This window comes from Columba livia, chromosome 1 (assembly GCF_036013475.1).
Source record: "Columba livia isolate bColLiv1 breed racing homer chromosome 1, bColLiv1.pat.W.v2, whole genome shotgun sequence".
Taxonomy (NCBI): Eukaryota; Metazoa; Chordata; class Aves; order Columbiformes; family Columbidae; genus Columba; species Columba livia.
In genome coordinates this window covers 142,660,192-142,674,967 of record NC_088602.1, presented here as the reverse complement: position 1 = coordinate 142,674,967, position 14,776 = coordinate 142,660,192, and the positions used below count along the sequence as shown (strand labels likewise).

Below are 14,776 nucleotides of genomic sequence, written 5' to 3'. Positions count from 1 at the left end.
TCATAGAACCATTTAGGTTGCAAAAGCCCTTTAAGATCATCAAGCCCAACCATTGACCTAACACTGTCAAGTCCACCACTAAACTACGTCCCTAAGCACCAAATCTATGTGTCTTTTAAACACGTCCAGGAATGTTGACTCAGCCACTTCCCTGGGTAGCCTCATCCAATGCTTGACAAACCTTTCTATGAAGAAATTTTTCCTAATATCCAGTCTTAATCTCCCCTGGTGCAATTTGAGGCCATTTCCTCTCATCCTGCCACTTGCTACTTGAGAGAAGAGAGCAACACCCTTCATGCTACAACTCCTTTCAGGTAGTTGTAGACAGTGGTAAGGTCTCCCCTCAGCCTCCTTTTCTCCAGGCTAAACAGACCCAGTTCCCTCAGCTGCTCCTCTTAAGACTTGTGCTCCAGACCCCTCACTAGCTTCACTGCCCTTCTCTGAACTGTCTCCTACACCTCAATGTCTTTCTTGTAGTGAGGAGGCCAAAACTGAACACATGATTTGAGGTGAGACCTCACCAGCACCGAGTAGAGGGGGGTAATCACCTCCCTAGTCCTGCTGGCCACACTATTCCTGATACAAGCCAGGATATTGTTGGTCTTTTTGGCCACCTGGGCACACTGCTGGCTCATGTTCAGCTGGCTGTTGACCAACACCCCCAGGTCATTTTCTGCCAGGCAGCTTTACAACCACTTTTCCCCAAGCCTGTACCATTGCATGGAGTTGCTGTGACTCAAGTGCAGGACCAATCACTTGATCTTGTTGAACCTCATAAAATTGTCCTCAGTCCATTGATCCAGCCAATGCAGATTCCTCTGTAGACTCTTCCCAACCCTCCAGCAGAGCAACACTCCCACACAACTTCGCGTTGTCTGCAAACTTACTGCAGGTGCACTCAATCCCCTCATCCAGATCATTGAGACTAAATAGAACTGGTCCCAATACTGAGCCCTGAGGAACACCACTCATGATCAGCCACCAAATGGATTTGACTCTGCTCACCACAGCTCTTTGGGCCCAGCCATCTAGCCTTTTTTTTTTTTTTTTCTATGCATATGTATGAGAGAGACAACCCTTCTCAGTGTGGCCTATAGCCTCCTTCCACACAGCATGAAGGGATTTGCACTGTTGTTTATTCACAGTGGGCTGCAGGGGTAGGAGTCAGCTCTTAAACAAACAAACTGTAACTAAAATAATTTCAAAGACATGGGAGATGAATGTGCTTGTTAGCTTGACAAGCAGCAGAAATGCTGTGCTGCACTAATGACCTACCTCCCTGCCACTTATCCACTTCAAATCAAGCAAACCAGTTCTGTCAAGTCATTTCCCAAGAAACTGAATCTCTGTTGACCAAGGCAGGAGTGGAGCAGTTGTTCAACGCACTGGGCCATCAGCACAAATTACGCAACCTGCACTTTCACATCTCGAGCCCATTAAAAGAGGAATTGTTCTCCTTCATGTGACAGTAGATGTCTGGGGCATCAGGATTATTTAATGGGGGCTGATGGATCTGCAATCAGGGAAATCATCACTTTATGAGAGCATAAAACGCTCTGTAATGCACAGAGAGGAGGAAGCAGCTCTGCACTATTAAAGATTAATTGTGAAAATTGACTTGTTCAATTACAGAAAGAACGATGGTGCATTATCACTGCTCTTTCTTTCAGCCTCCAGACCTGCACATTTTTAAAAGGATTTTTATTACATTACTGTTCCACTATCTGAGCATTTACATAAATTAGGTAAAATATTATGAAACCATGCAGCAGTTTAACATAAACTGGTTTTCTTCTCATTCGCAGTAAATACTCTCCAGCCTGCAGAATCTGTAGTCACTGACCTTACAGGTACAGATCCTACTGGGTGGAAAGCCAGTGACCTCTCTTTCTCTCTCTCTTCAAATTTCTACACGGTCAGCTTATAAATGGTTTTCCCACAACCTTTTTGGGAAGTAGTACCAGAACTGATCTAGAGGGCTGCTAAGCATACTTTTTTTTTGCCAAAATTTTTGATTGTCTTCTTTCCTTAACAGCAAAGTTGCTCAGGAAAATGGAGAAGTATCCATTTCACAAATATTAATGGGTGGTCCATCAAAATTCCACTGCGATGGATTTTTTTCTACCACATTGACCTAATAGACAAAGAAAATAAATAAAATATATTGGCTTCTGCTCCAGCTTCCTCACAGTTACAGAATCACAGAATGTTAGGGATTGGAAGGGACCTCAAAAGATCACCTAGTCCAATCCTCCTGCCAGAGCAGGAACACCTAGATGAGGTTACACAGGGAGGCGTCCAGGCAGGTCTTGAATGCCTCCAGAGTAGGAGACTCCACAACCTCCCTGGGCAGCCTGTTCCAGTGCTCTGGCACCCTCACTGGGAAGAAGTTTCTTCTCAAATTTAAGTGGAACCTTTTGTGTTCCAGTTTGTACCCATTACCCCTTGTCCTATCACTGGTTTTCACCGAGAAGAGCCTGGCTCCATCCTCGTGACACTCACCCTTTATATATCTGTAAACACTAATGAGGTCACACCTCAGTCTCCTCCAAGCTAAAGAAACCCAGCTCCCTCAGCCTTTCCTCATAAGGGAGATGCTCCACTCCCTTCATCATCTTTGTTGCCCTATGCTGGACTTTCTCCAGCAGTTCCCTGTCCATCCTCTTGCAACTCTTGCAGTTAGTAAAATGACATTCACCCATGAGCTAAATAGTGTACATGAAATCTGACATAGATCTCAGACCTCTGCATTGACAGGGTGATAATCAAACTGCTAAGAGAGAGCGATGCCACAGAGATTGTGGGATCTCCATCCTTGGAGATATTCAAAACTTTTGTGGGGAAGACCCAGGGATTCTGCAGTAAGTTAGCTCTTCTATGAGCAGGCATTGTACCAGAAGACTGCCAGGGGTCCCTTCTGATATAATATTGTCTGTAGTTCTATGATTCTGTTCTATGATACCATTTGACCAAGTGCCTGCCTTTGTGCTTCCTCCATACCCTAAACTTCGGCTAAAGTCAGGAGCTGGGAAGCTTAGGCTTCAAAAGAAGGAGGTACCAAAAAAAAGCAATTCATACATTACTACAAATCACTTGGGGATTACCCCCCTGGAATACTTACAAAGTGTTCAAGTGGGTAGCTGAAACTTAAACACAGCTGAAAATGGAAATCCAGCCAAAAGCTCTGCTGAGGTATGCCATATGACTGCTTCTCTCCCCCAGTGCTGAGCAGCCTCTGTGAAGAGTTTCTGCACCCTTGCTAGAGTAGAAGAAAGATATACTCTCTCATCATTTTCCATAAGAAATATTGGGCACCTTGCAGAAACCATCTCATTCTAGATTTCTTATCTGACGCTGCCAAAAAATTCCTTTAAGATAAGGAAAATCAAGTGGGTTTTAGTAGCATTTCACTTACGGCAGAAGTCAGGTTCTCTCCACTGGACCAGGATGCTCTTCCTAGCACAAGCTGCTGCATAATTAGCAATAGCAGAGCACAGACAATCCTTGCCATTGGAGCAGGAGCAAACATCAAAGCGGCAGTTCTTCACATAGGGAGTGGGACTGACTTCATGGTGACAGGGTTCAAACGCAGAAGACATCAGAATTGAGCAGGAGTCCTCAGCGTATTTGGCTGAAAAAAAGGAGAAAAATTACATACTTAAACTGAAGCAGTCAGTGGCTTTTGGGAAAAGCAAGAAGAGCCACAGTAAGCATTTTCTTTTGTAAAATAATTCCAAAACACACAGGAGATTAAATACGATCAAGTAGTCTTATATAGCATCATAGCTCATAGGTCACGAGCTCCACTGAAAGAATAATGTTTCGCTAGTGAAACAAATCAAGGAAAAGCAATGCTTTTATATTCTGTTACTACTATTTCTGGTGCTGTAATTCCTTTTACAGGGCCTTTGCTTTCTGCTGCTTTTTATATTTGCAAAATTAAACCTCCTAGGATGCACTATGCTTACAAAACTACAGTGCCTGCTCTGACCTATGCCCATAAAATTTTCTGCGCACTTGCTCCTCCCAGAAATCAGAACTTGCTGTAACACCTGGGACAATAAATTTGCTCTGAGAATTTCTTTGCATGTCCAACCAGGACATCCAAGCAATATGGAGGGAAAGAGGAAGGCTGTCTGTTGGGATGCAATAAAAGAAGGAAGACAAGGGATCATAAGAAGTCTATAAGGTGTAAGGACAGAAGGGTAAAGATTTGTCCACCCAGAGGATTAACAGAGTATTGCTATCACTTGTAAGAGTGGCACAAGTTTGTGTGATAGTCTAACACTGAATGTGGCCCAAACTGAACAGTAACATGATCCCATATAACTGAATTGTTTTCAGTTTTCACAAAACATTACATTTTCCTCAGAAAGCCCGCATCAATGTGCTGGTTTTGGCTGCAACAGAGTTAATTTTCTTCATAGTAGCTGGTGTGGGGGCTACATTTTAGTTTTGTTCTGCGGACAGTGCTGGTGATACAGAGATGTTTTTGCTGTTGCTGGGCAGTGCTTACACAGACTCAGGGCTTTTTCTGCTTCTCACTGCACCCCACAAGTGGGTGAACTGGGGGTGCACAAGAAGCTGGGAGGGGACACAGCTGGCATAACTGGCCCCAGCTGACCAAAGGGATATTGCATACCATATGACATCATGCTCAGCATATAAAGCTAGGAGAGGAAGAAGGAAGGGGAGGGCTTTTGGAGTTATGGCGTTTGTACTCCCAAGTAACCATTACATGTGATGGAGCCCCTCTGTCCTGGAGATGGTTGAACACTTGCCTGCCCATGGGAAGCAGTGAATGAATTCCTTGTTTTGCTCTGTTTGTGTGTGCAGCTTTTTGCTTTACCTCTTACTCTGTCTTTATCTCAGCCCATAAGGTTTCTCATTTTTACCCTTCTAAATCTCTCCTTCATCCCGCTAGTATGGAGTGAGCAAGTGGCTGCATGGTGCTTAGTTGTTGGCTGGGGTTAAACCATGACAATCAGTCAGTGACTCTCTGCTTCTTTGTGGATCTTTTTGCACGTGTTCGTGTTGTTGTTGTTGTTGTTTTTAATATTGCTGTGTAAAATGGAAGATCGCGGTTTGCTGCACATGGTAATTTTGGATGGAGTTCATTACCTAAACGAGGATTGAGATTGCAGGGGTCACTGTCTTGTTTTGACAAGTCTTGGCAGTCTGCATTGAGCTTCCAGGAGTTTCCAAAGTCTTCCAGAAGAGCTTCCACCATGCCAGAAGGTGTAAGAAAATCATCCCCTTGGTTACCATTGTAATTGCCACATAGCCCACACATCCTTTCAGAATAGACTGGAGACAGCTAAGGGACACAACATTAACCAGGTCATCCTTCAGAATAGGTCACCACTGTATTGCAAGATTTTCTAAAGAATGAACCATACACAATTTAACAACCAAGGAAACTCTCAAATACACATTAAAATATTATAGACACAGTTTCGTTGTACTACATTTTCAAACTTTTAATACAAATGCTATTCCTAGTAGCAGCAGTACAATTTTTGCACAGTACACTGATAATTTCAGATGGTAACTGAAGGTGACTAGAAGAAAAATGGCTCCTTTTTGTGCCTTGATCGGCACTCCAGTTTAGTCTTTCCTGATTTTTTCCCTTCATTCATATAGATGAACCAGGCAAGAGTGGGAGTGACATTTTTTTAACATCGTGAGATGTTTATCTTTCTAATGGTAATTTGGAAAAGTATATAGGATCTGAAACCATTCCACATTTTAAAAGAAAATTTGAAGATGAAGAAAATTTAAACAGATTGTTTTGACACAAAACAGAGACAATGCTGGAGGAGTTGTTTCCCTCAACATTGAGGACCATTAATAAAATAAGGAAGAAACTGCTACCCCTTAAGCTACATTACCTCACGTTAAAGCTTCCTCCTGCCTAGACAGACTTATGACACACTAGAAGCAGCACTGCAAACAACCCACATAGCAGATGTACTTTTCACCCTGACTTATTCCTACTGCAAATCAAGGCACATCTGAAATGGAACCCTAAACTTAGAGGCGAACAGGGGAAAATCTGCAACACAAAGGCACCAATATATTTTCTTCTAGTAGGAACTGTGAGTTTCTATTAGAAGTAAAGATCTGGTACACCTAAAGTACTAGCAGCTGTCCTCAGGAGCTGATTCAGTGCCTTAATGCTGCAGCTACTCTCTGTATGCATTTACTAGAATACTACTATGGTCAGGTTGGCAGGAGTAACCAGTGAAACAGAACCAAAAAAGCTAGAAAAATGCATTTTTGAAGAAAACTGGTTTTCTGTATAAATGAAAACAAAAACATCCTCCAAAATACAACTGAATACTAATCTCCCTTTGTACACAGTGGTCAGTGAGTAAATATGGAGCATCAAAAGGAACAACTATAAATTAATAGAGGATACCTATGCTTATTACTCTGATGGCCAAGGAAGCTACTTTTTCAAGTACTCTGCAGGCAGACAAGGACTCATACAAATTGTGGGGTATTTTCAAGTGGAAGCTTGAATCACAAATACCAAGTGGTCACAGAAAGGGAAGCCTTCTTGAGGAACATAGAAGTCTGGCCAAGGTAATGGAAGTGTATCACTTCCCTCAATTGTCAGAAATACTCGGCAAAAGGTCAGTCTACAAATCCAGCATAAATGAACTCCCCAAAAGCAATGAAAAAGATTCCTTAGAAACACAGCAAGAGAAGGAGCTTGGAGCAGAACTGAATAAATGCAGATAATTGGAGAAACTTCCACTGCTCTTATGAGTAGAGGATCTGGAGCAGAAAATTAGATTAGTTTTAACTGTAAGAAAGAATTTGCCAGGCTATATGGATCTCTGACCAGGCAGAAAAAAAAAAACTTTGAATGCTGAGGAAAGCCAGAACTTCTGAGATGTGCCAAGGGACTGAACTGAATTGTTCTCAGCCCAAAAACAACTTCTAGGACCCTTGGAGCATAGAGATATGGGCTCAATTGAAACAACAACATAACCACGGATGCTTTCTAAAATTATCCTCGACCTTCCTTCTCTGTTGTCTTTTCAGCACTTGTACTCACTTCTAAACTAGCTTTCATGAACCCTTAGGCTGTGTCAGATGTGACATTTAAGCCAGATTTTAAGGCAGGCAAGGGAAGTGCAAAAGCAATGCCACAGTTCAGAGATGGCAGTGCTCACTGTTTAGTAGAAACATTAACCCCAGGACAACCAGCTTTCTTGACAAAACTCTTCTCAGTGAGCAAACCCACCCCACACAGGGCTCAGCTGCAGAGCCCCTGTTACAAGTGGGGCTTGACAGGCAGCAGGCTGTGGTTAAGAACCCATCCCTGCAAACATGGCAGGAGCACGCAGGTCTGCAGCTGCCCAGCATCATGTGGGAGTACATTGCCTTGACTTAGTGCCCAAAGCCTGCAGGTCATCACACCAGGAACAAATGCTACAGGTGGACTCACACCCCTGAGGGGGTGAATACACCCTCAGAGACAACACAGTCCCTGAGACCTATGGATTGAGGGAGAAAATAGGGAGAGAGATGACTTAGCTGGAGAAGCTATGATGGTTTATCAGTTATCAGGAGACTACACAAATAGACCACAGAGACTACACAGAGACCACAGCAAATAATCTTCTCCCCTTCCCTCACAGGCTTTTCTCTGCTGCAACTCATTCTGCAGCTTACAATGCACACACACACACAAAGTGGATTATGTAAAGCTTTCTGTTGTTGCAGCTAGACTGTTTCCCTTACAGCTCATTTCTTTTAAGCCTGGTTTGGGTATTTCTACACTCCACTGCTGTCTGTAGCACAAACTCTAATTGCTAATCAAGGGTGACTTTAAACATTCCTCATAGTAGAAGGAGCATGCAACATATCTCATGTGAGTTAATTGATTTTTCCTGGAAATTATGAGTAACTGTGTCCCTGGAGTCATATTCTTCTCTTACTTTAAGTCATGCAAATCCATTGCTGCAGACGGGACAGTCAAAGAAAATTAAAGCAAAAATCCAGTTTGGAGGGTATTTGCTGAACAAAACACAAAACTATTCATGCTTAATAATGGCTGCCATTGCACACACACAAAAAAAAAAAAAAAAAAAAGAGAGAGAGGAGGAAAAAAAAAAGCTGTCAAGCTACTGTAGGAAGAAAATGTTTGTTTCTGGAATACAAAAGGACCTGTATAGCACTCTGGGGGTGGCAAAAGAGAATGGAATTTCTAATATGCAACACAAAGCAATTTGTCATTTCAGACAAGAAAATCTTTGTACATGTTTGGGTGGGATGAGAGAGGAGGCAAAAAGACAGAAACAAAAGAGACCAAAAGAAAGAGTACCTTCACTAGGAGCTCACCATGACCGTCCCAGTCAATCTGCAAATCTTCCCCATAGGTAAGGCGAATGGAAGTCCTCACCGTGCGCTGGATACGGAGTGCACCTTAAGACAACCACAACGTTACAGTCAGTCAAGCCAGGATGCAGCACTTCATTGCCTGGGACTGCTGTGTCACACTGAACAGGCCACAGAGCAGGTGCCACAGAGCAGAGGGCACACAGGTCTGCCAGCAATGCCCATTTCACACTTCCAAAGCTTTGTGCCTGCTCAGCAGTTTATAGCTGCCTGAACTTGTCCATAGGCTCTGCTTTAAGGCACTTGGGAACCCTAGAAGAGCATATATCATATGTGCATTCTGCAAAACCTTAGACATTAACTCTGACGTTTTGCAAGATAATGAGGGATTTCAAGCTTCCGAATTAAAAAACAAACAAACAAACAAAAAACAAATAAAGCCCAAACAAACAAACCAAAAACAAAATAAAAACAACAACAACAAAAAAAAAAAAAAAAAAAAAAAAAAAAAAAACGAAAAAAGCCACCACTTTTAAAAGCATAGACCAACAGTGGTTTTCAAGACCATATCTCTCAAATCCAGACCAGCCTAATTCTCCTGATTTTAGAGGAGCTGAGCCAAGATGTGTCAGCTGCATGGAGAGAAGCTGGAATGACAGAGCTTCTAGAAGAGGCTGCAAGTTAGAATTTGGTATTGAAAACACTTTTTGAGTGAACTGGGCTCAGGCATGTCAGAAAACACTAGTAAGTAGGACCTCTTCAGTGGCTGGACAGAGTTAGACCACGGAAACACACCTTGTAGCAAAGGGATCTGTATGTCTTGCCCATTCAGTGAAATTCCTCCTCCATGTTTCATTTTAATGAGGCTGTTGTCCATATCCTGGATTCGGACAGAAGCTGAGCGAGTGCACACGGCATCAGGATCATCTGCACACTACAGAAAATGGAAAAACTGTCTTGAATCCTAAGCTTTCACTTTATTGGTGACTTAGCCTCAGGCCCTGAAAGGCATTTTGGCATCTAATTCAGGAGGTGTTAAGTATCTCAATGGTTTTATGGATCTCATTTCTGCATCCCACAAACACCAAGCTGGCAGCCTTTCTTCCATTATTGTGCTGATCACACACCGGGGAGCCACCTGCAGCTCTTTTTCTTAGAGCCTGGAAAGCAATCCATGGGCATTACACCAGACCCCTGGGGAGCAGCTCACACCAGTGACCAATGACCGGCGTCCAGCCCCTCTGGCTTTCACAGGGGGGCACGCTGCTTCACACAGCCCATAAGCCTGGGAAACAGCTACGTCATTCACACTGCCTGAGACTCTCGTGCTACTTATTTTCCCCGGCTGTGGGTTATGCAGATGAGGAACAGAGATTGCAGGCCCCGGGGTCTCCTCCCTGATTTCGAAATGAAAGTTTCAGTGGAAACCTGTTCTGCAAGTCCCAAGTGCAGACAACCTCAGAGCTGCATTATCAGAGTTTTCTAATTCAGGATACGGACGTAGATGGTGCATATGACTGTCACACCCTATTTCTTCATAGCCTATGACTTCTTTCTTGCAAGGCAGGTTGATAATCCCCTTCATTCCTGTCATTCTCCTGACTCCATCTTACCCCTTCCTGTGTTCAGTTCTTCTGTCCCCATCCCCTTGCTTCCTCCCTGCTTGTTTCAGTATCCTTTTTAGTCTCCAGGTTAGTTCACCTATTCCCATGTGCAACACAGTCAATTAATTTTACAACCAAGTTAACATTCCTGTGACACCCTCTCCAGGGTCTCCTTCCCTTCCCACGTTGGCCTGGCTCCCTTCCTTGCCCCTCTCCAGCCATCCCAACTTGTTCACCTCCAGCTTACATTCTTACATCTGCCCAGGAAAACAACAAAGAAAGTCAGGAACTGCTGACCGGCTACTGAGCAACAGAAACCACCAGCCAATATGACTTAATGAAAAGCAGCCCAAAATTCTACTCTGCCAGTGCACCCCACTCAGTGGCCAAGAAAATGCCCTGGGCATTAATGAGGCACCAGCTTTCAGGGTGCTTTGTAAGGGGCACCCTTGTCTGCATTTGTTTGTTCAGCTGGTAAAGAGGCGGTGATGACTCGTTCTTCAAATCTCATTACAAATGTCAGTCTCCAGACAGGCTCCCAGGAATGCCAGCAAGGAGAAGCAAAACACTTATTAACTGAGGAGAAAGACTACATCTGTTATTTAAACTAATTATTTCATAGGAAAATTACTTTTATTGGCTTGTGCATCTGCCTTTCATATCATACCCCCACAGCCCTTCCTGCTCTCTCAAGAGCATGCACAAAGGGGCACAGGCTTCAACCAAGGCTGCTGTTACCTGCACAGTCTCAATGATCACAGAAAAGGAATTTTCCACACAGTCCTTGGCAAATAAGTACTGACAAATTCCGCTGAAGGTGAAATATTTGTTGTCGAAGCTTTTGAAATGGGCCTGGCCAGTGACAGAGCATTCTCCTGAAAAATGCAGAGAGCCATTAATCACCTCAGTGCAAGCTGCCAGCAAAATCCTGCCCACCCACCCCAGCCACTGAGAAAGAAGGAGCAGCCCATGGAGCAGGTTGCACAAGGCCCAGGTCCCCTGCAGACCAGAAATCAGCACCAAGCTGCTTATCTCACTGTTTATTCCTGTAAATCATTACCAGTTGTTACAGCAACACCAACAAAAGCTGGAGAATATTGTATAAATCACACTCAAGAGCTGAAATTTATGCCAACAGAAAAGCCAACATAATGCTTCAAATAGAGGGTCATAAGGATGTCAACAAACAGCTCAGCTTTCAGAACTGAAGCAGATTGGCTACTTCTGTAGCATATAACTCAGTGGCCCTGGAAACTCAGTGCAGTCACTCAAGCTCTCCACAGGCCAGATCATACCTAGTACATAACTGATGGGTGTAGGTGGCACTAACCAATTGTAAATGGCAACCCACACTCTCTTTTATGTAGGAACTAAGTTTTCCTCTTATACAAAGGAGAAACTGAGGCAAAGAGTGGAAGTACTAATACCTGAGACTGGCAGAGCTAAGAAAGGCACTCATGGTTACCCTGCGTCAGTCGCATGCTCCGTACACTGGGCAATGTTGCCTCTTTACCCCTATGCAGAAGCTTGCAACATCTTGACATAAAAACACTTAATATCCACTTTTACTTAGCCCAGTGGAGCAGATCTGTATCCATGGAGCTGACTGCAGGCATTTTTACAGAGTTCAAAATCAGAATTTACAGCAAGACTTGTTGGACTCTCACAGATGCTCTGTTCTTCTTCTGCAGAGGTGCCTCATTCTCAGTCTGTGTTTCACTGATGCGTCTTGACAGATTGTGAGCTCTTTCTTTGTCTCTACACTGGTGTTTTTAGAGCATTGCAGTATGCTTTTATGAAAGCAACAGTGTTTGAAAGCATTCTTCACAATGGCCTCCTTGAACACAGCCCAAAAAAAGTGTTTATACTTTTGTTGGGCAGCCTTGAATATGAATAAGTTATTCTAGCATTAAAATATCGTATCAGAACAAAGAGCTGGAAGACCACCACAGCGGGAGTTATTCCAAGGGCAAAATTTATGTTAGACTTTACTCTGAGCCATTATGTTAAATAGTATAAAGCTAAAAATAAATTCATAGTTACAAGAGCTACATCTGAAGTTCTTGCAGAATAATAGAAAATTCTGGATTGTCCACCCTTCTACTATGAAAAGAGGGTATTTAAACACATCAACATCTTAACATGTTTTGGTAAGTTATGGCTTTTCATTTCCAGAAAGGCAATAGTCAGATGCCACAAGTGGGATGCTAAATCATCTGCAAATGCATAGGAAGGCTCCAACGCCACAGAGCTTGCAAAGAAATTCTTTCATTTGAGAAGAGCATTACACAGAAAACAGGGTAGGCAGAGACCTCCTTGTCCAGAACAAAATTCAGGTGCTGGGCCTGCATTGGCAATCCACTGACAAAGGATGGAGAAAGGCTAAATGTTACAAGCTGGCAGGTAAGCCCCAGGAGTTGTTCTCCACTCCCTTTGAGTTCCACAGAAGCTCTGTCTAATGAACATCAAATGGAAACTTCCCTCTTCAAAACATTACTATTGTTAACTATCTCAAAACAAAGCGTGCTAAAGAATAACATCACAGATCCTGAGGATTCCCAGCCTTGCACAGCCCTAAGAAAAGTCCAGCACTCGCTGAACTGTCTGTCATTCATGTCTGTCATCCCTTGGAGAGTAAGATGGCTTGGTATTTTTTAAATCCTATTTTCTGTTGAATTAAGCTTGGACAAAGGTAAAGCGTTATTCTACTCAACTTCAGAGTCAATTAGCTGTTTATCATCACATGTGGAGAACAGATTTAAAGAAAACCAGGCATAATCCACTATATTGTACACAGTTTTATTTGCAAAGTGTTCTCTGCAACTAGGAACCAACAGGAGCTGTTTGCAGCATGGAGAGCTAAGAACTGCTACCCCAGACAAGTCACAGCCCTTTGGCATTGCTCCTGGAAGGGAAATTTCTTTCCCGTGGCAAAGTGTCTTCTTATGGGTCCCTCTATCTATTCCATTTGGTGTAATGTGTCCCATGAGATTTCCTGAAAACTACTGCCTTCATAATTAATTTAATTATGATATCATCTTGAGAGCTTCTTGCTAGTGCTAGCCAGCTACTGCTAGTTGGCTGACACAGTACTGCCTTCTGAAGCACTACTTCCAGCTGGGTACCCAGCTTTATCACCAGACTTAGAACTAGGCAATTTCCACACAATAAAAGAAACCTTTCCTGACAAACAGGTTGGTAAAAAAATAGTGGAATGCCTTGAGCTTACAGGAGTCTAGTAAGTACATCAGCTTTCTGTGATACATGATTTTAGAAACATTTGTTGCAAAATAACCAACCAACAATAAAAATATATTGTAAGATTGCTTCAAACAGATACAAACAAGCAGTTAAATGCAGTTTCAGGTCAAGCAGGCCTTTCCATGGCTGGACATAGGGCAAGAACAGAGACAGGAAACGAGCCACAGAACTAGCAGGAGGAAATAAGGAAGGTGGCACTTCTCTCGCCAACACACAGCATGAAAATTCACATTCCCAGTGTAGGTAAAAACCTGGAACAGTAGCCACCAGTACTGGTGAGCTTTGGAGGCTGGTAGGGTAGGAAGAAGAGGAACAAGAGCACCTGCAGATCTGCCTCTCCAGTCTGCCACCACTCATGGAAGGCAGAGTAGCTACCTTCTCCCTAGGGCTGTAGCTCCTTCCCCTGTAACATGACTGTTAGGGCCCAAACCCATGTGGTATCAAGAGTGATTCAGTCTACTCCCAGTACTTCAAATTGTTCCATCAACAAAAGTATGCTGATTCAGGAATCAAATAGGGAATGGTATCTGGTCACAGAACCCCAGCAGTGTTCCTCTACCTGAAAGCCAATCCTCTGAACATCCAGACTCTCATATCTTGGTAAACTAAGTAATCAAAAGCAGAGCCATTTTTCTCACCAAACAGGATTTTTCAGTACCGCATGTTAACCATACAGCCTGTCTGGCTTGTCTAACGGGAAGAACTTAGAAGTATGATCCCATCTGGTATGCACAGGAGCAAGCAAGTAACAACAAAGACATTCATTTTTTGTGTGGAAAAAATAAGTGTGAGGTAAGTGGGAGGGATGCAGGCAAAGCTTACTTGTCAAAACCTGAAAAGAGTAGAGCCAACATACCTGGGCATTCCCCATTGCTGCAGATCCAGGTGCCATGTCGACAAATGCTGGGAAATATATCACAACAAGTTAGGCAAGAGTACATGAATTCAAATGTTCTGTTGCAACTTTTTCCCAAATAGTTGAAACAGGGGCCCCTGTTTCAGGGAAATTAGACTAGTCTCCAACACCTTTTCCATCTCACATAATCTTTCTTCATATATCTACCCCTTCTTACCATCATTTGACAACAACTGCTGGTAACAAGAGCTGGAATGGTTGCAAAACAAAAGAACTTATGTTTTCCTCTGCCAAAGCTCTGTGTTTAAGAGAGTTTTCAACTGCATTCCAGTGATGTGGAATGAATTTTGATTGCAGTTCCCAAGGTATGTCTATTAATACAATAGAATCATAGGAAAAAAAAAAATAGTTTGAAGAGACCTCCAGAAAAATCATATTGTACAACACCCAACTCAAAGAAAGGAACTTCAGAGCAAGATCAGGTTGCCCCAGGTCTAGTCCATGAAAGTTTAGAAATCTCCAGGATGAGGCTTCATGGCCTCTCTTGGCAGCTATCCCTCTCGGGGGGAAGAATTTTTTCTTGTCTGAACAGAATTTCTCCTGCTGCAATTTCTGTCCATTGCTTCTTGCTCTTTCACTGTTTGACTCTAAGAAGTTGTCCCTGTCTTATTTATACCCGCCCCCCTTTAGACGATGAAAGTTC

At 43.1% G+C, this 14,776-nt stretch overlaps 1 protein-coding gene across 1 annotated transcript in view; it reads right to left on the bottom strand.

The window, feature by feature from the left end:
* Positions 1–14,776, bottom strand: part of VWF (von Willebrand factor) — a 146,842-nt gene that overhangs the window by 101,085 nt on the left and 30,981 nt on the right. The window contains exons 10-15 of the mRNA XM_005510516.3: positions 14,074–14,120; positions 10,695–10,831; positions 9,148–9,286; positions 8,339–8,439; positions 5,122–5,317; positions 3,416–3,631 (exon numbers count right to left, since the gene is read on the bottom strand). Coding sequence (XP_005510573.2) covers positions 3,416–3,631; positions 5,122–5,317; positions 8,339–8,439; positions 9,148–9,286; positions 10,695–10,831; positions 14,074–14,120 — 836 coding nt within the window. The remainder of the gene's footprint in view (positions 1–3,415; positions 3,632–5,121; positions 5,318–8,338; positions 8,440–9,147; positions 9,287–10,694; positions 10,832–14,073; positions 14,121–14,776) is intronic.